Source organism: Antennarius striatus, chromosome 11, assembly GCF_040054535.1.
Source record: "Antennarius striatus isolate MH-2024 chromosome 11, ASM4005453v1, whole genome shotgun sequence".
Lineage (NCBI taxonomy): Eukaryota > Metazoa > Chordata > Actinopteri > Lophiiformes > Antennariidae > Antennarius > Antennarius striatus.
This window is the reverse complement of record NC_090786.1, coordinates 7,959,974-7,983,120: the sequence shown is the minus strand read 5'-3', so window position 1 is coordinate 7,983,120 and position 23,147 is coordinate 7,959,974. Positions and strand designations below refer to the sequence as shown.

Below are 23,147 nucleotides of genomic sequence, written 5' to 3'. Positions count from 1 at the left end.
CCCTATAACCTCACTCTTCCACTTGGGTCCCTCTCATTCACACACATTTACTTACAGCTGGCTTCAATTTAGTTTAATTAATAATTAAATTAAATAATTACATAAATATAAATATGATGTTATGTTAAATAATAATTCAAAATGTAGTTAGTTCAAAACCTAGTGAGTTAGTTCAAAACCTAGTTAGTACAAATCCTAGTTAGTTTAGAACCTAATTTGTTCAGAACCTAATGGGTTGGTTAGTTAATCAGTTCGTTCAGAAACTAGTTAGTTTAAGAAACCTAGTTAGTTAATTAGTTCAAAACCTAGTTAGTACAAAAACCTAGTTATTTCAAAAACTAGTTAGTTTAAAACCTAACCTTATTATGGAAGTACTTAAAAGCATATTACTGAAGTATATTATAGAGTAACAATATAGTGTGCGAGACAACAATTCATCTTTGGTAGGCTCTTTGAATGGAATGTCATTTAATGCTTCAAGCATTGGTGACTTTACATTCTTTCTCTTTTCTTCAGTGACTTCAACTGTCCTCTGCAGCCACATAATTGAACCAAAGCTGACTTATATTCTAACCCTTTCACACACAAAAATGAAATGCTATCTTTTTTCAGAGGTACTTGTTTCTCTTTATATAGCATACATGCAGTGAAGCCTGTGAGCTAATTTGTGATATTAAATATTCGTCACCACAGACACAGTTTTCAAAGTCTGGTTTTCAATACATCAAACAATGAGCCATGTGTTCTTTTTTCACATTTAACTATACAGACTCAAAACTAAGAATATGAAGAATATATATTTAATAAACCTCTTTATACATCTTGTAGCTGTGGTAATTTAATGTTAGTAAAAAATAACAATGCCTCAGGCTTCCAAAACCCATCATAAAGTCTTGTGGAGATGACTCAATAATGAGATGTCACAGGGTTGTTCTTGCTGACTTAAGTCATAAAAGTCATAAAAGGCTTTGGCACCAAGGATTTGATGAAGGTTGTTGCGTCAGTAGCAATGTCAAGGAAGTGTGTCTTCTATTAGTCAATATCAGATTTACTAGTTGACTGGGACATTGACAATCATTAATGCCAAATACTGGCCAACTATGTTATTGACAGAGGTTGAGTAAGGCTGCACAGGGCTGCCAATTGAAGCAGGAGGAAGACACAAGAATTAAAGGGAGGATGCAGAAAATTCTCAAAATAAAGAAGGCTCATGACCAAACATCACATTAAGTAGACAGACAGAATAAGTTAAAAGAAATGCACATTTGATTATGTAGCCTTGTTATTCCTAGAAGTTGAACATCAAAGAAAATGTCCAAATGAACATGATTTATGCTAAAAGTAAAAACTAGGTAAAAATCTCAGTAGCTGGAAGATTGCCAATGACGTATAAAGCTATACACAGTAAAGTTGTGTACATGTCTACATTCAAAGAAATACAGTATGTCTACATCCAACAAGTCCTGTAGTTGTTGGACAGTTTGTTTTCTAACAAACAATCAATTTTAGGATTCTGATGGAATCTGATGAAAAAACAGAGTTCAAAAGGTTTTGGGGTTTCTTTGGTTGTTTGTTCCATACAGGGTTCAATAGTCAACTTTCACACAGAACTAAATTAACTACACTAATCATATAAATAGACTTCAACTAATCCAAACAGGATAGGTGTTGAGGTGCCCTAAATTAAGACTTGTTTAGTCTGAACTGACTGCACGTTGAGTCTTAATGAAAAGTGTTAGTGTGAACTTAAGGGACTGCTGGAAGACCACAAGAAAAAACAAAAAAACAAAACCTATTTTGTTAATTTTGATGTTAAGCTTGGACCAATACGCATGTACAGCTTACACTATATCAAGACACAGTGGGAACTTCTACATAAATTTGAGCATTGGTGTGATGCGTTAAGTGAGCGGCAGCTGTCAGGGTATGTAATTAAAGTGGCTCAACCTCAAAGCTTATGGCAGTGCAGTTTTTTTTTTTAATTCTTATAATTGTCATTTTGAATTTTTACATGACAGTGTGTTGACAGAGAGAATAACCTCTGCAGCAGCTTTCTATAAGAACATTTATTTACAAGATACTTACCGGTATATAGTATTTTAAACTCTAACTTAAGTCTCATTTTAGGGCCCAAAATTAGTTGTTATGATTAATCAGAGTTACTGTCTTGTCACAAAGTAGTGCCAACACATATTTACAAACATAAATACTCACTAGGTCATATCCTGAGTTGCTGTAGCCCTGCTTCATGCACTGTTGGTATTTTGACTGTTCTGTGATAGGGTTACTAATTATTTTCTACATTTCTTAATTAATCAGTGTGGACTTTACCACTGTAAGACAAGCTCAAATGTCAATGGTTTCAACTTTGTGAACACCTAATTTAACAGACTTTAAAAAGCTTAGAGACTATTTTGTTAGAACCAGAATTCCCATCTACTATTCCTCAATGGCGCACTGAGTCCCCGTGTGCCAGTCAGAGGTCTCATTTCACAGGGTATTTTAAGGCTATGATATGTTGCAGAGGGTTGATGTGGGATTCTATACAAGACTTTTTAACGTGATATGATTCAAAGAATGGAAGAATATTGTAAATGGAAACAACCAAAAATGCAGATCATGGACAAAATGGACTGAAAGCAAGAAACAGTGCAAAACCTGGCTAGCAATTCATCCTGACAGCCACTTATTCAGACAGAGTTAGTTAGTCAGACAGACAGGCAGGTAGTCAATAACTAAGACAGATAAACAGCAGTACAAAGTGTAGTTGAGACAGAAAGTTTGTGAGACAGACAGAATTGATAGACAGAAAGAAAGACAGACATGGCTATTGGTAGTTAGATAGACAGCCAGTCTGAAGGATTGAGAGCTAGACAACCAGAAGACAAAACAGAAGTATAGAGTAGAGATAAGTAATAGATAATAGATGAATGACAGCCAGACAGGTGTATGGCAGAGGCTGCCTATTCCGATAGACACAGACAATTTCATTCTGAAGCAAAGGAATATGAAGCAAGTTTCTAGACAGAAAGACAGGTAGACAGAATAAAAAAAATAAGGTAGATAAAAAGTCTGACAGAAACTCTTCTTCTGCTAAACTTTTGCGAAAGATGAGACTAGACTTTCTACAAAAAAATGCCAAGTTGGAAATTAATCAATACAAGCTATAACCGTGCAACATTTTACTTTTACATGAGATACAGTGACTGGCACATGAATGAAACTTGGACATTGACTGGCTTTATTTCCTTGAGGGCTTCTTTACACTATGCACTCTATCACCTGTACCTCTCCTGTCCTGAAAAAATAAAAAAGATTTATATCCCCTTTGTGCTTTAGTAAGCAGTGGAAAGATTAAAAAAAACTATTGGAAAAGTATCATCTGAGTAACGCCAATCCAACAATATATCTGTCTGTTCATGTCTCTGTCTTTGGTCTTAACACTCCTTGATCCCCTCTCCAACTCTTGCAAAATGTCAGTCAGGAAAATTCTTTTCTACATTGGAGTCATGGTGAGAATGATAAAAAAAGTGATTGAGAGCATCTAAGAATATATAATACTGCTGGGACACATCCTCATTGTCTGGGGCCACAAATGATCCAATTAAACTCTGCTTTATCTCTATGTGAACATGCTAATAATGGAGAAGGTACTGATGTGATTGTGTTATTTTTCCTACAATTAAAAAAAAAAGGATATAAAAACAATGCATAATTAAATAAAATAAGAATAAAGAATACCATATATATTTTTTATATATATACACACACACACACACACACACACACACACACAAACACACACACACACACACACACACACACACAGTATATATATGGTGTTAACATGTTAAAATCTACTGTTAAGCTCTACTTGTGATTGACACAACCATTTTGAATTCATTTGAATTAGTTTACTCATGGTAAACTTTTGCTTCTTGCAATTTAATACTTAAGGAAGAGAATAAGAAAAGTTCAAGGAACTCTTGACTAGTTTTTAAGCGCATCCAACAACAACAGCCGGAGTCAGCTGTTGATGTTGACGGTCCTGCATGTAGCTTATCTTTAAAGGAAAGGAAGAGGAGGGAGAGGAAGGGAATGTTGGTGTGATGCAGAGTTGTCGTCAGAGAGATTGTCACCACTAGCCCTACCGTCACTAGCCTTTGCTTTATCATCTGTGATAAACAGTAAAGTATTCAAGGCACAAAGCCTGATGCGCTGATATGCTCAGAGACAACAACAAACAACAACAAGAGAGGGAGATAAGCGTTGGAGATGTGTGGATGCAGGGGTGCTGCTAAGCAGGGGTGTGGCAGAAGGTGAAACTACTGTGCAATAGTCTGATGTGGCGGGGAATATTACAATTTTCATATCAATTTTATTTGAATCAGTGGATGTTTTGCATTTACATTTATTTAGAATTTCTCTTATTTCATTTTCATGCAATGATGTGAACATTGACATTTTTCTGAGATTTTTCTCTATAAGGTCATTGTTGCGATAGTCAAATGACAATGTGACAGGATTTTTTTGCCAGATTTGGTCCATCCATCCATCCATCCATCCATCCATCCATCCATCCATCTTCTTCCGCTTATCCGGGGTCGGGTCGCGGGGGCAGCAGCTTAAGCAGGGGAGCCCAGACTTCCCTCCCCTAGCCACTTCGTCCAGCTCCTCCGTGAGAATCCCAAGGCGTTCCCAGGCCAGCCGGGAGACATAGTCTCTCCAGCGTGTCCTGGGTCATCCCCGGGGTCTCCTCCCGGTAGGACGTGCCTGGAACACCTCACCAGGGAGGCGTCCACGAGGCATCCTAACCAGATGCCCGAGCCACCTCATCTGGCTCCTCTCGACTCTGAGTCCCTCCCGAATGACCGAACTTCTCACCCTATCTCTAAGGGAGAGCCCGGACACCCTGTGGAGGAAACTCATTTCGGCCGCTTGTATCCGGGATCTTGTTCTTTTGGTCACGACCCATGGCTCGTGACCATAGGTGAGGGCAGGAACGTAGATCAACCTTCCAATTTTGTGCCAGTAAATCATTCTTGAATGCATTAATTGCTCCCTCTCCCTCACTCGTCTGTATTTTATGTTTCCCTCTGGCTGACTTGTCAGGTTTTTTGATATTATAAACTGTAAATACTGGTAGGTGGTCACTGATGTCATTGACTTATACTGTAGTCCACTTACTGTATTATTTTCAAGTTTGTTTTGGTGAATATGTCCGTTTGTTTTGGTGAATATGTTTTGTAGTTGCTCCTAGAGCAACAATGTCACATTGGTTTGCGGTAAGCATCACTTATAACATCTCATATATACTATCAAGTGAATTATATTTATACAGAATTACCATACTCTTGTAATGTTTGAGATTATTTTAGATATAGGTCAGAATTACGGTTCTCATTGTATACTGTATATTTGGATATATACAGAAAGGCCCATGAAAAAGATTCTATATCTAATGGTCAATAAACATAACTCAACTAAAAGGTACCTTGTAAGATAAAGGTGTCAATGTCAATTCCATCTCAGTCATTTAAAATTCTGATGTCTAGTGAACATAAAACATAATGAGCACTTTCAATTTCTTTCTATCTCGGTTTTTGATGTAGACATTTTTTTTTTTTTTTGCCAGACAACACTTCAAAGCTGATAGATTTTGCTGTCTGGGGAGAAATGTCTGTTCATGTTATACCGTTGACCATCAGATACTCTCATTCATCCGGACTCACCGTAGTCGCTCTCATAAAAGATGATGAACTTCTGCCAGTATAATTCTGAGACGAGGGTGAGCAGGACATCGTTGATTCGAACAGGTGGACGGGCTGCCAAAGTGTAGCTCTCTCCATCTGGGCTAGGGTTGAACTGGCACGCAGTACGGGGTGAACCTTCCCCATTTCTCTGGATGAAGAGGTGGGGAATGTGCATTGCATCTGTCAAGGACTGCAGGGCACTAGCGGCTGCACAACCCGTGGATGTGACCAAAGCTAAGATCCCCTGGTTCATCAACTCACATGCTGGACAGGAGAAAGAGGAAATACACACGACAGAAAGAGGAGAATAGAGAAGGTTTCAAGAAAGGAAATGAGATAGACAGGAAAAAAAGGATATAGGTTGAGAAAAATAAGAAAAAAGAAAGAGGTGGAGAAAAATTGGGTCAGGAAAAGAGGAGAGAAGAAACAAGATAAAGGATGGTTAGACATGCATTGAAAGTAAATTTAAACTGATAAAAATTCCAACAAGATTTTTATTTCTAAAATATTTTTTTCACATTATCAGATCTTTACATTATTCAAGATAGTGTGTCCAACTTGGCTTAAAAACTTAAGATGCTCTTTGTGTTTGTTACTAAGGATTACATCTGAGCCTTTGCGGTTGAGAAGAGATCACAAGCAGGATAGGGTTGGTACTGAACTTGTATTATAATGTGTAGATAGAGATTCAGTGGGGGGTATCCTTTAATCCTCTTCCCCACACAAAAATGAGATGGCTGATTAAAACAAAAATCCTTGTTAGGGATAACAGTCACTTGGAAATAGCACATGAATAAAAGAGTTATATGAGTCAGGAGGTTTTTAGCAGAAGCACAGAGCCAAGACTGAGTGGGACGAATCTGTCACAAATTAAACAGGACATATTTATCTTAGGTTGTGGGTTGTGGTTTGGATGGAAAATAAAGCCTCCATTGAATATACAGTAAATGAAATGCTGCCCCCCCCACTACTCTTTATCTTGCTTGTAACCATGGTGAAAAGCTGTCAACCAGCACAGATTAAGACTGCAGACATATATAAAGTCTGTGTTGAGTCTTACCATTACAACTGTAATTTAAGAAATCTGTTTGAAATCCTCTTAGGGAAGGTCAGCGTGTCTACCAGGAGTTAAGTCCTATATCTTCTACAACTTTAAAATGTAAAAATGAATGGAAAAGCTGTTTGGTCTCAGTGATAGTCCCTGTGAGGCACCTGTCGATAGAGTATATTCAGTACTTAATATAAGCCATTTCATTACCTGATCTTATCAGTGGTCGCATTATCTAAAATAACAGAAACAATAATAACTAGAACCAAGGCAGTCAGAGACTGCAACATCCCGTGACACCCATGAATTGAAAATTGTACCCTGACCTAAGTCGCGGGATGTTGCAGTCTCTGAATTCAAAATTTTACCCTGAGCTACTTTCACATTTAACCAAACCATCAAAACACTAGCTTTGATCTATGGTCTTACTCATACTGGCCTTCTCCCTCGTCTTTCTATCGTATCCGGTTCCTGAATGTACAAAAGTTGAATTTTGACCTTACCTACTTGTCTCAAAGGTCAAGGTCATCATCGCATTTTCATCTGTTTTGCATCCCAAGTAATTGGCTTTTTGTTTCATCTTTCTTTCTGGTCTTACACTGGCTTTCTCCCTCATCTGTCTATTTTATCTGGTTCCTGAGTGTACAAATAATCTCATTTTCATCCCCTTGCTGCCCGAGTAATGTGCTTTTTGTTTCTATCTGCAACGGTTACAAAGACATTTGGTGGACCAACTATCGAACCAACGGACAGACGAACACTTGAACACTGACGATTACAATACATCACTGCTTTGAAGCAGGATGTAAAAAAACAATGAAATCAATATCAATTAAAAAATCAGTATGTTTAATCAACAACATGAAGTAAATTCAATTCATATGAGTCCATATAAGACCAAAAAGGATCACAGCATCTGATGGGTTCATGAAGTTTTGCTGCTACTGTGGTGAAGAAAAATATTTTGACTAGGATAGTTGAGTTTTGTGGTTGGGTTAGTCAGATGTGATTTGTTATTTTCAAATTGTTTCAAAACTGAGTGATAGAAAACAGATTAGCTACTAACCAATAATCAAAATGCCACCTTAAACTCTCAGCTCTTTTTCTTGCAGTTTGAGGAGGTTTGCTTTTAGGGCAAAGAGATAAAGATTCCACTTTAGTGCTACTAATTATGTTATCTATACTTTAAATAACTTGAAAAACATTGATCACTTGATTGATCAATGGCCATATTATTTATCTTGCTAATGGAAACACTTGTGAGTTATGCAGCTGGGATATAGAAGTCAGCTGATGTAGCCTTAAAACTACATTCAATAACTAAATTTATAAAATTAATTTATGTTATGTTGTAAAATAATGTTATGCCTAATACCTAACCTATTTGTGGCACAAACAAGGCTGAGAACACTATATAATTCAATCCTCTTAGGGTGTAAGATACAAAACACAGGAGCAAGCAATTAGCAGGAAAGAGGAAGCGATGTGAATCCGTATGCAAAACACGTTTATTGAATACTACTGAATTTGCATTTAATTTTGAGCCATATGTCTGTTATAAGGTGGATAGTCATCTTCTTCGGGGTTAGTCATTGACACATGACAGTCTAAGGCAAAATACTGTCTTTAAAATTCAAGTCACTGTTCCTCAAAGGCGAGGGTTCTATTCAACATTAATAGCTGAAGGTATAGTTTTAAAATACAAAATTATTTCTGTTTTGCTGCATCTCATAGTACCACTCAATTATGTGGTCTTATTTATTGTCTGCAAAATATGGGGGGTAGGGCAAGCAAGGGAACTGCCCTTCCAAACTGTAGTCTGACATGCAATCTCTTGATATTGAGAATTTTAAACAAAAACAAAACAAGATATGCAGTTTAAAAACCATGACCATGTCATAAACGTATACAGAGTAAATTCAGTGGGAAGATGTGAAGGAGGAAGTATAGAAATAGAAATATGGAAAATGTGGCATTAATGATGAGATGGGGGCTCTGAAAGGAGAGGCCACAAAAAAAGCAGGGACAATACAAGTGCATGTTGAATGGAGCCATACTGGGAAAGCAGATGTATGTGTGTGCTTGTATCGAAGAGGGGGAGGAATATTAATGCAACAAATGACAGTTTCATCTACCGACTGCAAAGACAGGACTATATTATGGCACTGTAAATCAATCAGTATAGGTGCAGCAAAATATCATACAGAGGAAAAGCACTGGTAGTAAGAATGTCACCTTGCATTTTAGGTGTTCTACTTGACGTAAAAAGAAAGAGTTTAAGGGAAAGGTTATAAGGGTTTATTTGTAGCTTTTTGCATTAACGCACGGGAGACTGCAGGAAACACTGCACCATGTTCCATTCCACAAAAGTGTTTTTCCTCTTCTTTTATTTGCGTTTGACTCTGGGAGTGATGATGAATATGAAAAATTAGCATGGATGTCATCATGTACATTAGGCATGTTAACTTGGTGCATCATGAAAAACCGATCCCCTGTTCCGCAGCATGTTTTACATTAATTCACATCTAGAGACCTTCCAATGAATGAACCTGTGATTAGTTTTCAATTGAGGTAACTATGCCATCAAGGGGCAATAAGCTCTGAAAGGTCCCCCTGGATAGTGATAAAGCTAAGAACGACTCTCACACCCTTATGAATCGAGTAAGAAGGTTCTACAACACTTTACCAGAAAGGGAAACACCTCATCCAAACCTTAACCTAGCACGCCCTCCTGACCAAACATGATGAGAAATTGCTAGTGAGCATCTGACAAATGTTTTGGCTAGATAAAAACAACTACAGGGTGTCACCTCTCCATGGGTCCAAGACTCAACAACCGAGTAGTGGAAAGAACATGGGGACCTGCAAAGTCTGAACATGACCTTTCTGGAAGGGTCAGAATTGTGTCATGGCAACCATGTCTCTTCTTTATTGGATGGTTAAATATCTTGCTATGACAAAAAGTTTTAATGCGTCAATCTGTGTAATAGCCTGAAAATTTCTCTTTATTAATTTTTGTTCCAAATCTAAAATCATAAGGCACATGTGTCAAACTCAAGGCCCGGGGTCAAATGTGGCCTGCCAACTCATTTTATGTGGCCCGCGAGAGCATAAAAGGACAGAGTATCCAAAAATATATTGGTCAAAAGCATGCTTTGACCAAAAACCACATTTTCCACAGTGCACAAATTGGGACTATTTTAACTTTGACCAAAAACAAAGTTAATGTCTTGACTTGGGTTTGATGTTATTTTTCTTTATTCACTTGGATAGGTTGATCCTTGATTGATGGAGTTCTGTGAGTTTAATAACCTGACAAATTAAAAGGATTTGTGTTACAGCTGTAATATTTGTAACACGAACAAGTAATATATAGAGAGTTATTTAACGTTAAGGAGTAGTTACATTTGTTCTATTTTGCATAGTTACATTTAGTTATATTTATAAGTTACATCTGGCTCTTTGAGGACAGCCGTTATGCTGATGTGGCCTTCGGTGAAAATGAGTTTGACACCCCTGTCATGAGGTCTAGGTGGTGAATTGTCATCAGTTGTTAGAAAATATTTCAATAAAAATTGAATTGTCTAGATAAACTACTCTAGGTATCATGATGATCATTACAAATATTTTTAAAAGATTTTTGGAAGGAACTATGAAGTTCTATGATTCCTTCCACCAATCAATCTTATTCACATCAATACAATATCATTTATTTATTTATTTTTTTCCGGACATATTAATATAACAGACTTCACTCCTTCATTACATTTACAACATCAACAACATCCTAAAGATAAAGGGCTGACGGGTGGAAGCCAATTGGTTTGTGAAATTCATGGCCGCAGAATCAACAACGATCTCTCTCATTACAATATATTGTCAACCGACTCAGACATTAAATGTTTTCAACCAGTTCATACAAATTCTGACAGACGTTCATACTCTTATCCACTTCCAGATGTTAGCCTTTGTCCCTGATTCAACCTAGAGGAAAACCATGTTTACATTATTCCTAGGAGCAACAAGGTTTGTTAACATAGTAATCAAAACAAGAAGCTGATCTTGCCAGCGTTCTCCAAAAGAATATAATGATCATATTAACCTCTCTTAGCAGACACACAGTGTTTATCCAAGAATTAACCAGTTTGTCAGACACTTTAACAGTTACACATGCTATTGTATTGTCAACAAAAGATATCAGCCTGTTATTTAAAGTCTTAAACTTAATGTTAACCCTCCAAGCAGAAGTCCATGTTTGTTTGTTTTTTGTTCATTAATCCATGTTTGTGACATTGATGATGTTGAATGGTTTTTCAACTGTTCTATGGGATCCTTGACGTGTCCAAAATTGGTGTAGAGCTCCAACTATAGAATTGATTCTGTTGTACTGATCTTTGGTTTACTAACAACTCTTGTCCACCTTTATTGCTTGTATTACCCCAACTCCTCTGCACTCCTGATCATCATTGTTTTCACCCGCTCCAGAGAATGCTCCTTTGTTTTGATTAAGATCCAGCTGTTAGTCAAGGTGTTGTCGATCACTCCGTCCTTCTATAGTTGTCGAGCTTTTTTAGCAATATCAGCATCCTTTTTAGTGAGATTCTCATTAATGTAGACATTTTTCCTTTCAGTTTGAAGCCTTGTTTCGAAAGAGCAATTTTGTGTTTACTATTCTGGAATTTTATCAGCACTGCAGGTGGTCTCCTACCTCCAGATGGTAGAGGACAACATGTCTCAATCTGGACCGGATCTATAGTTATCTCCAGATCCCTTAGTTGAGAAATCACTTGTTGCTCCACAGTCTCAATGTCAGCACTGTGCTCAGTTCCCTCTCCTCTGGCCACAGCATGTGCATAATTCCTCGGCTTGATTTTTATGCAAGTGATGATCACATCATTTATACGAATGCTTTGTTCCAATTCATCCATTCTTTGTTGTCCTTGCTCTAGGACAACCAATCTTAGTTCTTTTTCATCTGTGTCTTTCTGCGTTTTCTTCATGTCGTCCTTCATTTTTTCCATGTAGTCTAATACCGGTTTCAGCTTTTCTTCCAACTTTTTATCAAAGTCACTCCTCAACTTACTACAGTTGCTCCTTAACTTATCCACTGAAGAGACCACCCGGTCGAGAGCTTCTTTCATATTTTTACTGTCATACTCCTCCGATTCCCCTCTTCCTCTCGTCAATTTGTAGAGAATCAGTGAGAGTCAGTCTGAGTATGAGTTAGAGAGAGATAGTGAGAGATAACGACAACAAGAGATAGAAGAAAGACGTCTGCTCTTGTTGAAAGCCGGAAACAACTTAAAATATGTTTGGGAAATTGCATCACATCTGAGGAAAAAACTCCAGTTGGACTAAAGGGTGAAACTGTGGGAAAGGTAATGAGACATGTGGTGGGAAGCTGCTGCACCAAGAGAACAGAACAACTTTATATGGGTTGACAGTAATAGGACAATTCAAATTTATCCATCCAAGTTCTTCCCTCAGGGTGGAAGTACTCAGTAAAACAGCTTGACATCTTGGACCCATGATAGCATGAAATAGCAGATAGCAGTATGATACTGCACAGCATGGCCAAAACCAGATGCATCAACCTGACACTGAATTTGTGATTGTGGCTGTGGTGATCGGTTTTTGCAATCAACATAAATATTAAACTGGTTTTCTGATCAAGTTCGCACGGCTGTAGTCCCACATCTAGAAGCTAAAGTAATGAGAATGTGGAGAGACTATCCTTATAATTTAATTTACACTGTGCTTCATTAATTTTTCAGATCTCCTTCTTTAGTGTTTGATTCATTAACTGAAGCCGTAAATTAAATTCATGGTTAACTTGAATAAAGGTCAGTTGATTAACCCTTTCCTTAGGTTTGAAGGGGTTTGTTGGAAACCCTTGAAACAATACAATTTAATTTTGTGTTTGAAACACGGGTCTATTTTTCTTTTTAGAGTAATTTTATAGAACACTTACTGGACAGGGGTCATCACTCATTTCCAGCTTGTTATCTGACATTAAATGTCATCATGGCACAGTTGTCTTGAACATATACCTTAGAGGAGTAACGTCTTTTGTCAAGATAAAATAATTCATAGGAAGATTCCTAAAGCTATTATACTATTTGTACTAATTTGATGAATGTATATGCTGTACATAAAGATGGAAACAGATGGATGGATTTGAAGACAAAAGTTAAAGTAAATAAAATGAGTTATAATAGAGAGATACAAAACAGCAACCGATGTATTATTTTTTTTAACCAAATTAGTCAAATCTGCCAACACCACATCTAAGCCACTCCAGTCATCACACATCATCGAAACCCCGATACAATTACCACTACAATGAGCTCATGTGTTTTTGCATAACTGTCAGTAAACTCCAAGAGTGGAAGATTTTAAGCAATTCTTTCATGCTCTTTGACTCATAATTGAATTATGAAGGACATCTGCTTTGCAGATTTGGGCTGATCAACCAAAGCACACAGTTTTTTTCCACATAAGTCATTGCTTCATCAGACCAGCTCAGCTACACATGGATGATCCAGAGAGAGGGAAAATCGTCATGAAGACACCAGGCGGAAAAACATTATGGGTTTTTGCCACACAATCTGTTTTCCCATGAAAACATAATGTTACCAGTGTGCTGCATCTATTTTACCAATGTAATAAGAAGGAATAAGAACAAACCACCATGCAACTACTCTAGTGGATATTGCATAAATGGCTCTGGCTCAGTTATTTCACAGTCCAAATAAAACTCATTTGGTTTGCTCTGACTCCATGCACAATCCTTTGAGTCAAAGGAGAGTTGCCCCTGAGCAAATGCTATAGCAACACTCCTCCCTGCAGTGACAATGGTGTAATCTTTCTAATTGAAACATATTGTAATATGTGATGCAGAATGAAATCCTGCCTGTTGTTTTGCTGAATTATAGTCCTGGTTATTTTTAGAATGAACATCTATGTATTATTTGAACCATGAAATAAAGGCCAAATCCAAATTCTCCCCCTTGGGCCAAGCCCTTGTGTCTTCCCTTCCATTTTTCACAATGCCATGTAGGGTAGTGTGTCCCGTTTCTCTAGGAGATATAGGGACATAGTCATCTATCCCTCCAGATTTTTTGTGGACAGACTCAAAACAGAGGTTAAAAATTCCCAGAGAAAACTTTCTGAACAAACATAGCATATCTACACAAACATAACATAACAAACATAACTTATATGTAATTTATTATGATCAGGTAGCATATGCATGTATGTATTTTTTTTTTTAAAAATTAAGTAGTTTGCTGCTTTTTTATGAGGCTGGAATGGATTAAACTTATTTTAGTTATTTTAAATGAGGAAAAGAATTTCAGTGACTATTTCTCATTATTTTATTTAGAGGGCCAAGTAAAAAGAGAGAGGCAGTCAAAAAACAAGGGTATGGCTAAATAGAATTGGGATTGGGCCAGTCTTTCCTCCCTGTATGCCTCTCTTGTCCTATCCACATCTTTAAAGTGACGGTAAACTCATTTTTAAGTACTGTATATGCTGTTCATCATTATGAAAAATAGAAGAAAACATTTTTTAGATGTCTAGCATCATCCCTTTGGTCGGAAAACTTTAAAATCTGTGCTGCAGCAGCTTCAGCATCCAGTGGTCACGTGGGGGTCATACGTCATTGACGACATACTTCGCTTCATCAGTCAGGGCGGCCATTGGAACACAGTGTGACCACTAAAGCCATAAACCTGGGAAAGAACATGGTTGCCTGTGAGGTGGTGTTGTGCCAACACCACAGGACATAAACACACAGACAAGGACCTATCCTTCTTCAGAATACCTTCTGGGAAGCTAGGAAGGAAATTTGGAGCAAAGATAAACAGGGTCAAAATGACCAAAGATCCGAGGATCTGTCACCAGCACCCGGATGATTTCCAAAGAGATTTGAAGATAAGATCATTTTCGGACAACCCATGGTATTTATCCTGAATTCCCAAGGTTTAGTGGATAATTAATTAATGTCTGGAGCTAATTGAGATATTGTGCAAATGTTTTTTTGACCAGATTATCACACGATTATGGCCCTCATGAAAGGTAAACAATATCAAAAGTGATAGACAGGTCATTTTACTGAGAAGATCTGTGAAACTGAAATAAAACATACAAAAACAGCATCGTAAATACAAGACCTATTATTATAAACTACTGTTGTTATTAATTCCACACAGTCCAACAGTAACGAATGGCAGTTAGCTCAATGATATCATCATTATATCATTATATGGAAAATCCCATTGACAAGCTAGCGCGTTATTAACTAGCGTAGCGTGATTAACTTTTCCATACACACAGTAAACCAAAATGGGACATTATAACTACAGTGGTACCTCTACTTACGAATGTCTCTGCTTACGGAATTTTCTACTTACGAAATTTCTCAGCAGGAAAATATTACCTCTAGTTACGAAACAAATCTCTACTTATGAAAAATAAAAATCAGGGCTTTGAAACAGTTCATGGAACGAAAACGAAACCGAAAACTTTATAATTTTTAATGTTCCGGAACAGAATCGGAACAGAAAACAATTGTGAACTGGTTAATACCGTTTTTGTTTTTTTTGTTCTTGAAAAAAATATTTGACCTCATGTTTCACTTGCTGTCATTCACTGGACGTGGGATGAGAGCGGAGAGAAGTAGCGGCTATCAGCAGCAGTTAAGAAAAGGGCAGTCTCCCAGTCACTATTTAATCATAACAGGTAAATCATAAAAATGTATGATTTAGACATTAACTCATTGGCTGCAGTGGTTTTCAGTGCAGTGTGTCCCCGTACTGCCAGCGCTTTGGAGCAATATTGAGCTATGGGAGAAGCACCATGAATATCTGCTGTTCAGCAATAAATGACATGGCGGAAATTATTCTTGTCTTATGTCATGTAGTGTTTAAGTAGGAGGCATAAGCCTTAACTACAGTGATATAACTTGTATAAAACAGTGGTGTAGTGCAGTGGTACTGTTTACTGTAGGGTAGGGATATATCTATAATTATAGTCTATAGTATATAAACTAATTGGTTGAACTGTGTTGTACTACCTATTTAAATTTAAAAAAATACACCGACATTATTTTTTAAATAGCTCGGCAATTTCGCTGACCGTCACGTTTCCGGGTGACTGACCGGTAATGATGTCGGCTTTTGGGAAACATAGGACAAAAGTCGAACCTGATACGTTAGTCCAGGCATCCGCAATCTACGCACATATTGGGGGGTGTAACCCGCGGTGTAACTTGCTCGGCACTGCCTCCAGTCCTGGTAAACGTGTGTTCACGTCTCTCATCCATCACTCCCACGACACACGCAGTTTAACTTTAAAGGCTCTGTTTACACCAATGTCCAGCGGTTGGAGTTCTTTCGTTAATCCTCCAAGTATGATGGCAAGCTCTGAATTCAGACGCTTGACGTGGTTTTTGACACAAGTGGTGGTATGGGCGTGCATGGAGTCACAGATCAAGAGGGATGGAGAAGCGGGAAAAAAGCCCCCTAGTCTCTTTACGTGAACCGGAACAACCAGAACTGATAGCCTGGAGTTTACATGTTGCATACTAAGCGTGTCTCTTTGCTGACGCCATTGTCGGGGGTCTTTAGCCAAACAAATGTGGTTATGCAGCACACCTGCGGTACAGTACCGGCATACACTGTATTTTATACCGGGTACTTACCGGAGGTGTGCCAGACGTAGCCTCGTGTCATGTTCTCTAATTGGTGTATCACTGCCGGTGTATGTAGTGACGTATTACGTCCTATGTCGGTGGACAATGGCCGATCTGGTGGATCGATGACTAAAATCACACAAAAACATTTTTACAGATTTTGGAACTCAGTGTCCACATAAGGCGCTTAATGTTAAAAGGCGCAGTGTTGATTTTTGAGAAATTTTAAGACTTTCAAGCGCGTCTTATGGTGCACAGAATACGGCACCTACATATTTATATTTACAAGGAACGTTATTAACCGGTTAAGGAACTATATTTTTTTGTTCTAACCGGTTAAGGAACGTCTGTTTATGGGTGGAACACAAGACTGGAAACATGATAATTCCATTTCTTTTCGGAACGAACCGATTGGGAAAAATTCTGGTTCAAAGCCCAGGTAAAAATACAGTATGGGCTGATACTCGCAGCTCCTACAGGTTCCTGAACGCAACAGTCTCATAGCTACTCTGTCATTGGCTATTACCTAGTATCTTCCTGGCATCCCATTGGCTAAGAGGGACCTCTGAGTGGAGCTAAATCGGTGTTTATACAGGGTCCTCGTCATTCAGGCCTCAACCCGTGAGGTGTTATGATAGTTTTGCGCAAATATACTGTATTAACTTTTTGAGTATTCACTATGGACCCTAAGAAAGTGACGGAGAAAAGACAAAAAGAAAAGACGAAAATAGTTTTTTTGTCCGTACAAACAAAGCAAAAGATAATAGAAAAGCATGAAAAAGGGATGCGTTTGGTTGATCTCGCCAAAGAATATGGCCGTAATGCATCTACGATCGCAACGTTATTAAAACAAAAGGAAGTTTAAAGAGTTTAAGGCATCGCATGGGTTCAGAAGGAGGACTGGAATTCACTCTGTTGTTGCGCATGGTGAGGCAAGAGCACATGAACCGAAGAGGGCAAAAAACAATGAGGACAATAGTTAAAAGGTAAATGACCATCCTTTTTATTCTTTACTCTATTGTTTGTTTTTTACATTATGCACAACTCTCATTTATTGTGTAATAATCTAAATGTAACATGTATTTGTGACATGTTTTGATGCATTTTTATGCTTTATAAAAAATTTATGTCGGAATTGTTGGTGGCTTGGAACGGATTAGGGCATTTGCATGGAAAACGCGTCTCTACTTACGAAATTTTCTACTTACGTAATTTCTTCCAGAACCAATTAATTTCATAAGTAGAGGTACCACTGTAGTTGGATATTTCTGTCAGAATGTGATTCAGATGAAGCTAGATGTTCAAACTCTCATCCTCCGCATAAATAGGTTGATAATTAAATGGGATAATTACACCCCCAGGTGGGTTCACAGGGAACTAGTCCTCAGTATCCGATGATATGATTTTAGGCAATATCCTGATAAATAATAGTGAAAATGTCGGCTCGCTACCTTGTCTCTTGCTTTATCGATATTGATATGGATTCACCCTGATGTCTACAAATGTGTCATTTCCGCTGTCATAACTTATTTTAAATTTCGTTTTAAGTCCCCCTTGCTCATAAAAAAAAAAAAAAAATGCCACCAAGCCTTTTTTTAATTATGTACGTCAAATACAGACTTTTGACTTTACTGTCCCTTTAATAACCCCTTAAAAAAGCAGCTAATGTTGTATGAAGAAATAAAAGATGTTAAAATTCGAGCGCAAGAGCACTTGAACAGCCTAAAAAAGTAGCTGCAATATGAAAAAAATCATTTAGTTTCAGTTTTATTAATTTTGCTGGGCCTCTGTTATTAGTAAAATGTATGGTTTAAAGCAAAGTTTATTGTTTGTTGTTTGATTAATGTTTCCTTGTTTCTGAAACTGGTTGACCTCAGTAATTTTTGAGTTGTGCTGGACCTTCAGGAGAACATTTAGTTTTGTCTGAGATCAGTCATTAGTACTTTGTACAAGCAATGTACAAGCAATGTAATTTTTTTTCTTGACATCATATTGTAATCTTTCCATGATGAACTTGACTTTGTTTAGTACGATCTTCATTTTTTTCTCTAAAATTAGAAGAAAAAAAGTTAAGATGTACCATTGATTTATATACTGTATATTCTCTTGTCAAGTTCAGTGTACAGTATAAGTTAATGATTGTACCATCAAGTGCACAGATTGAAATATTCAACTACACTACAATACACTATGACCATTGATGATTTACCACAGAGCAAGGAATTTGACAAATACAGTACTGCAGTTGAATGATTCAAAAAAGTTTTCAAAAATAGTGTCACAGAGCTGAAAAGTGATGGCAATGACAACAATTAGAGTAATTTTTTCATTATAAGAGGGTCCTTCCACTCAGATTTGGCAGATTCTCGGGAAATGGAAGATATGTGTTATACAGCATCTGGATCACAACTTATTTCAACATTGAAGTGCAAAGCACCTCCAATAAGAATGATTTCTCTCACCATCGCAATTTCTCATTCAGTCACTTAATCTCATCTGGCTCCCTTTTTTCGGGGAAGATAAAAATTCATGTCCATGCTCCCCATGCCTTATGCTCTCCTGCTGTCAAATAAGATAAGGGTTAGTATTGTCATCAATACTATTGATGCCATGAATGCCCATTTAATCTGAACTTTGAAGTGTTTCACTGCTATACATCTTGCACTACAGACTGGTACAATGTGGGGAAAAAACAGACTGGGCAGTGGATGCTATTTATTTGTAAAGCTTCCTTCTTGTCCAGAGAGGTGGAAATGAGTATGTGGAAATGCTTTGATTTTGGACGACTTACAGACAGTCTGCGAATAAACTGTAAGCTTTGCAGAAGTTACATGTATTGCGTGTATTATCGCATGTATTTTGTATTGGAAGTTCATTACAGGAGGTTAACTAATCCTGTTGACTTGAGTTTTTTATGTTGATCCTGTCAAACTGAAAATACATTCTTGCTCATTTCCTGTCAACTGTAGCCATCTGTCTAATAAAGGAAAAGAAAATGATCGCTTTGGTATGTGACAGTGATGGTTCTGTCAGCGACCTGTCATCCAGTGGAGCGTGACCATGTCCCTAGGCAACACAGAAAGGAAATCCTGATCTGGATTATCGTTTGGTTGCTGAACTGCACCTGTGTAGTCCTCTACAATGGCATGTTCCTGCACTCATTTCACCTCTTTCAACTTCTATGGACTTTAATCCGTGTTGATGCCTGCTATGATTGTTGTGATCAGAACTTCTATTGCGCATTTACACATCCTTGGGAGAAGGGTCCCTTATCTGTGGTTCTCTTATAGATTTTTTATTTTTCCCTGTATTGTGTTTTTGTGGAGTTTCCCCTTACCTGGTTTGAGAGTTTAAGCTTAAGACGGTGTTACGCTGTATAGAATGTAAAGTCTTCAGAAGAAAATGGTTTATTTTAAATTTGAGCTACACAAATAAAACTTTGAAATAGGAGGTCACTCTTTTGCTTTAAAAAATGTTACTGTTGCAGCACCTCTGTGTTATTTACTCAAAGAGTTATAATCAATCTTTAAAAAAATGAAATGAAATAAAAATAGATAGTTTATTGATCACCGACATTGTTTGCGGATTGGCAGTCAGACCTGGTCTTTGTTTCATAGCTCTTTCATTTCTACTTGTTTGGGTCCCTGTGTTGGATAGATTTTTGAGAGCAGGTTGCCATTACATCTGACCATGGAGTTAAAGAAGGAAGTAAAATAAAGTTGTGCTTTAGGATATTTTGTGCCTGCTTGTGTAGTCACAAAGGATACAACAAAAAAAACTGTTGCCTGGGAGAAGAGCTTGACCCACACAACCCACTTCAACATGAATACTACAAACATGGTAAGGAAATGGAATAAAACAGAATAAAACTGTTTAAACAGGGAGATTCTCCAAATATGGCCTTATCAGCAGTACTGACTGTGAGGCGCTGACTCTTATTCAAACAATGACAGTGACACTGACACTAACATTGCCATATGAACAACTGGGCCAAAGTACGAGGTAAACAACATCAGTGTCTAGTTACCTACATTTTAACTGTTGAACAAATGGTGGACTGGTGATGGTGTTTTGCCGTACAAAAGATTACCGTCATATGAACATTTCTATTAAAACAAGGACATAACAGTATTTCTGACACTTTTATATTAAGACATTAAAATGAACACCAATCCCTGTTGTTCCTCTCTCTGCTTGTTCCAGAGAGAGGGCTTTTGACTCTCTGTCACATATTCTCTCATCAATTTAGCACAATTACTATTCCTTCAAGGGCAAATATGGTCAGTCTGTGCATAGCCCTTTCCATAATGGTATGTGCCTTCCTGTATTAATTTTATGATTGCCAATACAAGACTGTTAGCTTGCAACTATTAGCATGCAGCAATGCAGGCTGGACTAAGATATTTAGTGAAAGCACTCAGCTGAATTTTGAAACAGAAGAGGAGGAAGTTTGGATTTTGTGAAAACTGATTGTGATGATGTCATCAAGAAAGACTGATAGTGAAATAATTATGACTAATTCACCTTTGCGGCAGAGACAGGCTGGTTTTCTGGTTGTCTGATGCTACCTGAATTTCTCCCTTGGTATTGTGCCATTACTTCAGATATTTATGGACACTGAAATGCAAAGTTATTCTGAATCTCAGCCCATCCTGTCCAGTCTCTTATCCTCTAATTTCCATGACAACACTAACATGTGGTTTATGTGATAACAGTTTAAAGGGGTAGCTGAAGGGCTCAGAGTAAAACCACTTTACGTGTCTAAATGATTTATAGTTCTCAGCTGACATCTCACTGACAAGTTTCTTGATTCTTCTGGCAACCTGTGAGTTCACTTTAGAAGTCGACTCAATCCATCTGCTGCAGCTAATATTTCTCAAGAAAGAGGATGTGGTTTTGCACATCACTGTAAAGGCGTGTATTGAATCTTGGGGAACCAAGAAGAAATCATTTCTGACAGAGTTTAACCACTATGATCCACTTGTTCAAAATCGATAAATTGTTACAGATAGCTTGTACTTTAGCGTGAGGTATGTCATGTGACAAGGAATGGAATGACGCAAACTGACATGCAATCCTTTATTTATTGTTGCAATCTATTCGTCTATCTAGATAGAAGCGCTTTTGTTGCTGATGTTCTGTATTGTGAGGCTTGTGAGTTACTGCTTATATGATTCAACAACATTGCTTATTTTTGCTGATAAAACCTTCAGCACGTCAGCTTTTTGATCACCAGAACTGAGACTCTGGACTTAGTAATATGGTGGGGACTGCTCCGACAAAAACCAACCACTTACCTAGGCTTCTGTTGGCTCAGAAAAGCACGACCGTCTTTTCCCACAGCTTGCACCAAGCTCTTCATGAGAGGAAATGCAAGCTTAATTACAAATAGGTGTTCCCCTACTTCAAAGCAATTCATCCAAATCAACTACTAAGATTGATATCAACCTGGAGGAATAGCCCTCTTCTTAAATGTTAAATTAGCATAATGATTTTAACTTATTATATTGCTGATTCCTTCCAGAGTTCAGGACTGCATTCATTCAGTGTCAGGAAGTTAAAGTCGCATGGCCTGTGCTATTTGGCTCTCGACAGATACTTGAGTAATTATCTACCTTGTGCCTCTGAATGTGCATACACCACAATTAATATGTAACTCGTGCATCAAAGTACTCTAAATGCTGCACAGTTAGGATCAAATGCGGAATTTTGGACTGATAATTACATCCCGCTTGAAAGCGATGATGTATCGTAATTGTCAGCGTTTGTCTGTTCATCCGTCCGTTCTTCCGTTAGTCCCCCAAATATCTTCTCAACCATTGACTGATAAATACAGCCGCAAGAGGGCACAAGCCAGAGTCTTATTGTGCCAGTCCCAAGCCCGGATAAATACAGAAGGTTGTGTCAGGAAGGTCATCCGATGTAAAACTTTTGCCAATCAAATGTGAATCAAAACTTTGCCTTCCATACCGGATCGGTCGAGACCCGGGTTAACAACGACCGCCATCGGTGCTGTTAACCTACAGGGTGCCGGTGGAAGTTGGACTACTGTTGGTCGAAGAAGGAGAGGAGGAAAGTGTGTTCCTAGGAACAGAGAGAAGAGGAACGCCAAGAGTATAGGACTGAGAGTAGGTACGTTAAATGTTGGAACTGTGACAGGAAAAGGTAGAGAGTTGGTTGACATGATGCAGAGGAGAAAGGTAAACACTGTGTGTCTAGGAGACCAGGTGTAAAGGTAGCACCGTTAAAAGTTTAAGAACCGAGTTCAAGTTGTTCTATCATGGTGTAGATAGGAATAGAAATGGATTAGGAGTTATCCTGAAGGAGGACTTTGTTAGGAATGTCCTGGAGGTAAAAAGAGTATCAGATAGAGTGATGAGTCTGAAGCTAGAAATCGAAGGTGTGATTTTCAATGTTGTTAGTGGGTATGCTCCACAGGTAGGATGTGAGCTGCAGGAGAAGGTGAAATTCTGGTTGGAATTTGATAAAGTGATGAAGAGCATACCTAGAAGAGAGTTTTCTATGGTGCAGACTTCAATGGCCATGTTGGTGCAGGAAACAGAGGTGATCAGGAGGTGATGGGCAGGTTTGGTATCCAGGAGAGGAATTTAGCACAGAGGTAGTTGACTTTGCAAAAGTGATGGACACAGCT

The 23,147-nt window shown here is 37.9% G+C and overlaps 1 protein-coding gene across 1 annotated transcript in view; it reads right to left on the bottom strand.

Annotated features, from left to right (window-relative positions):
- Positions 1-23,147, bottom strand: part of grid1a (glutamate receptor, ionotropic, delta 1a) — a 163,492-nt gene that overhangs the window by 78,723 nt on the left and 61,622 nt on the right. Inside the window, exon 2 of the mRNA XM_068327238.1 lies at positions 5,733-6,017. Coding sequence (XP_068183339.1) covers positions 5,733-6,006 — 274 coding nt within the window. The 5' untranslated portion in view covers positions 6,007-6,017. The remainder of the gene's footprint in view (positions 1-5,732; positions 6,018-23,147) is intronic.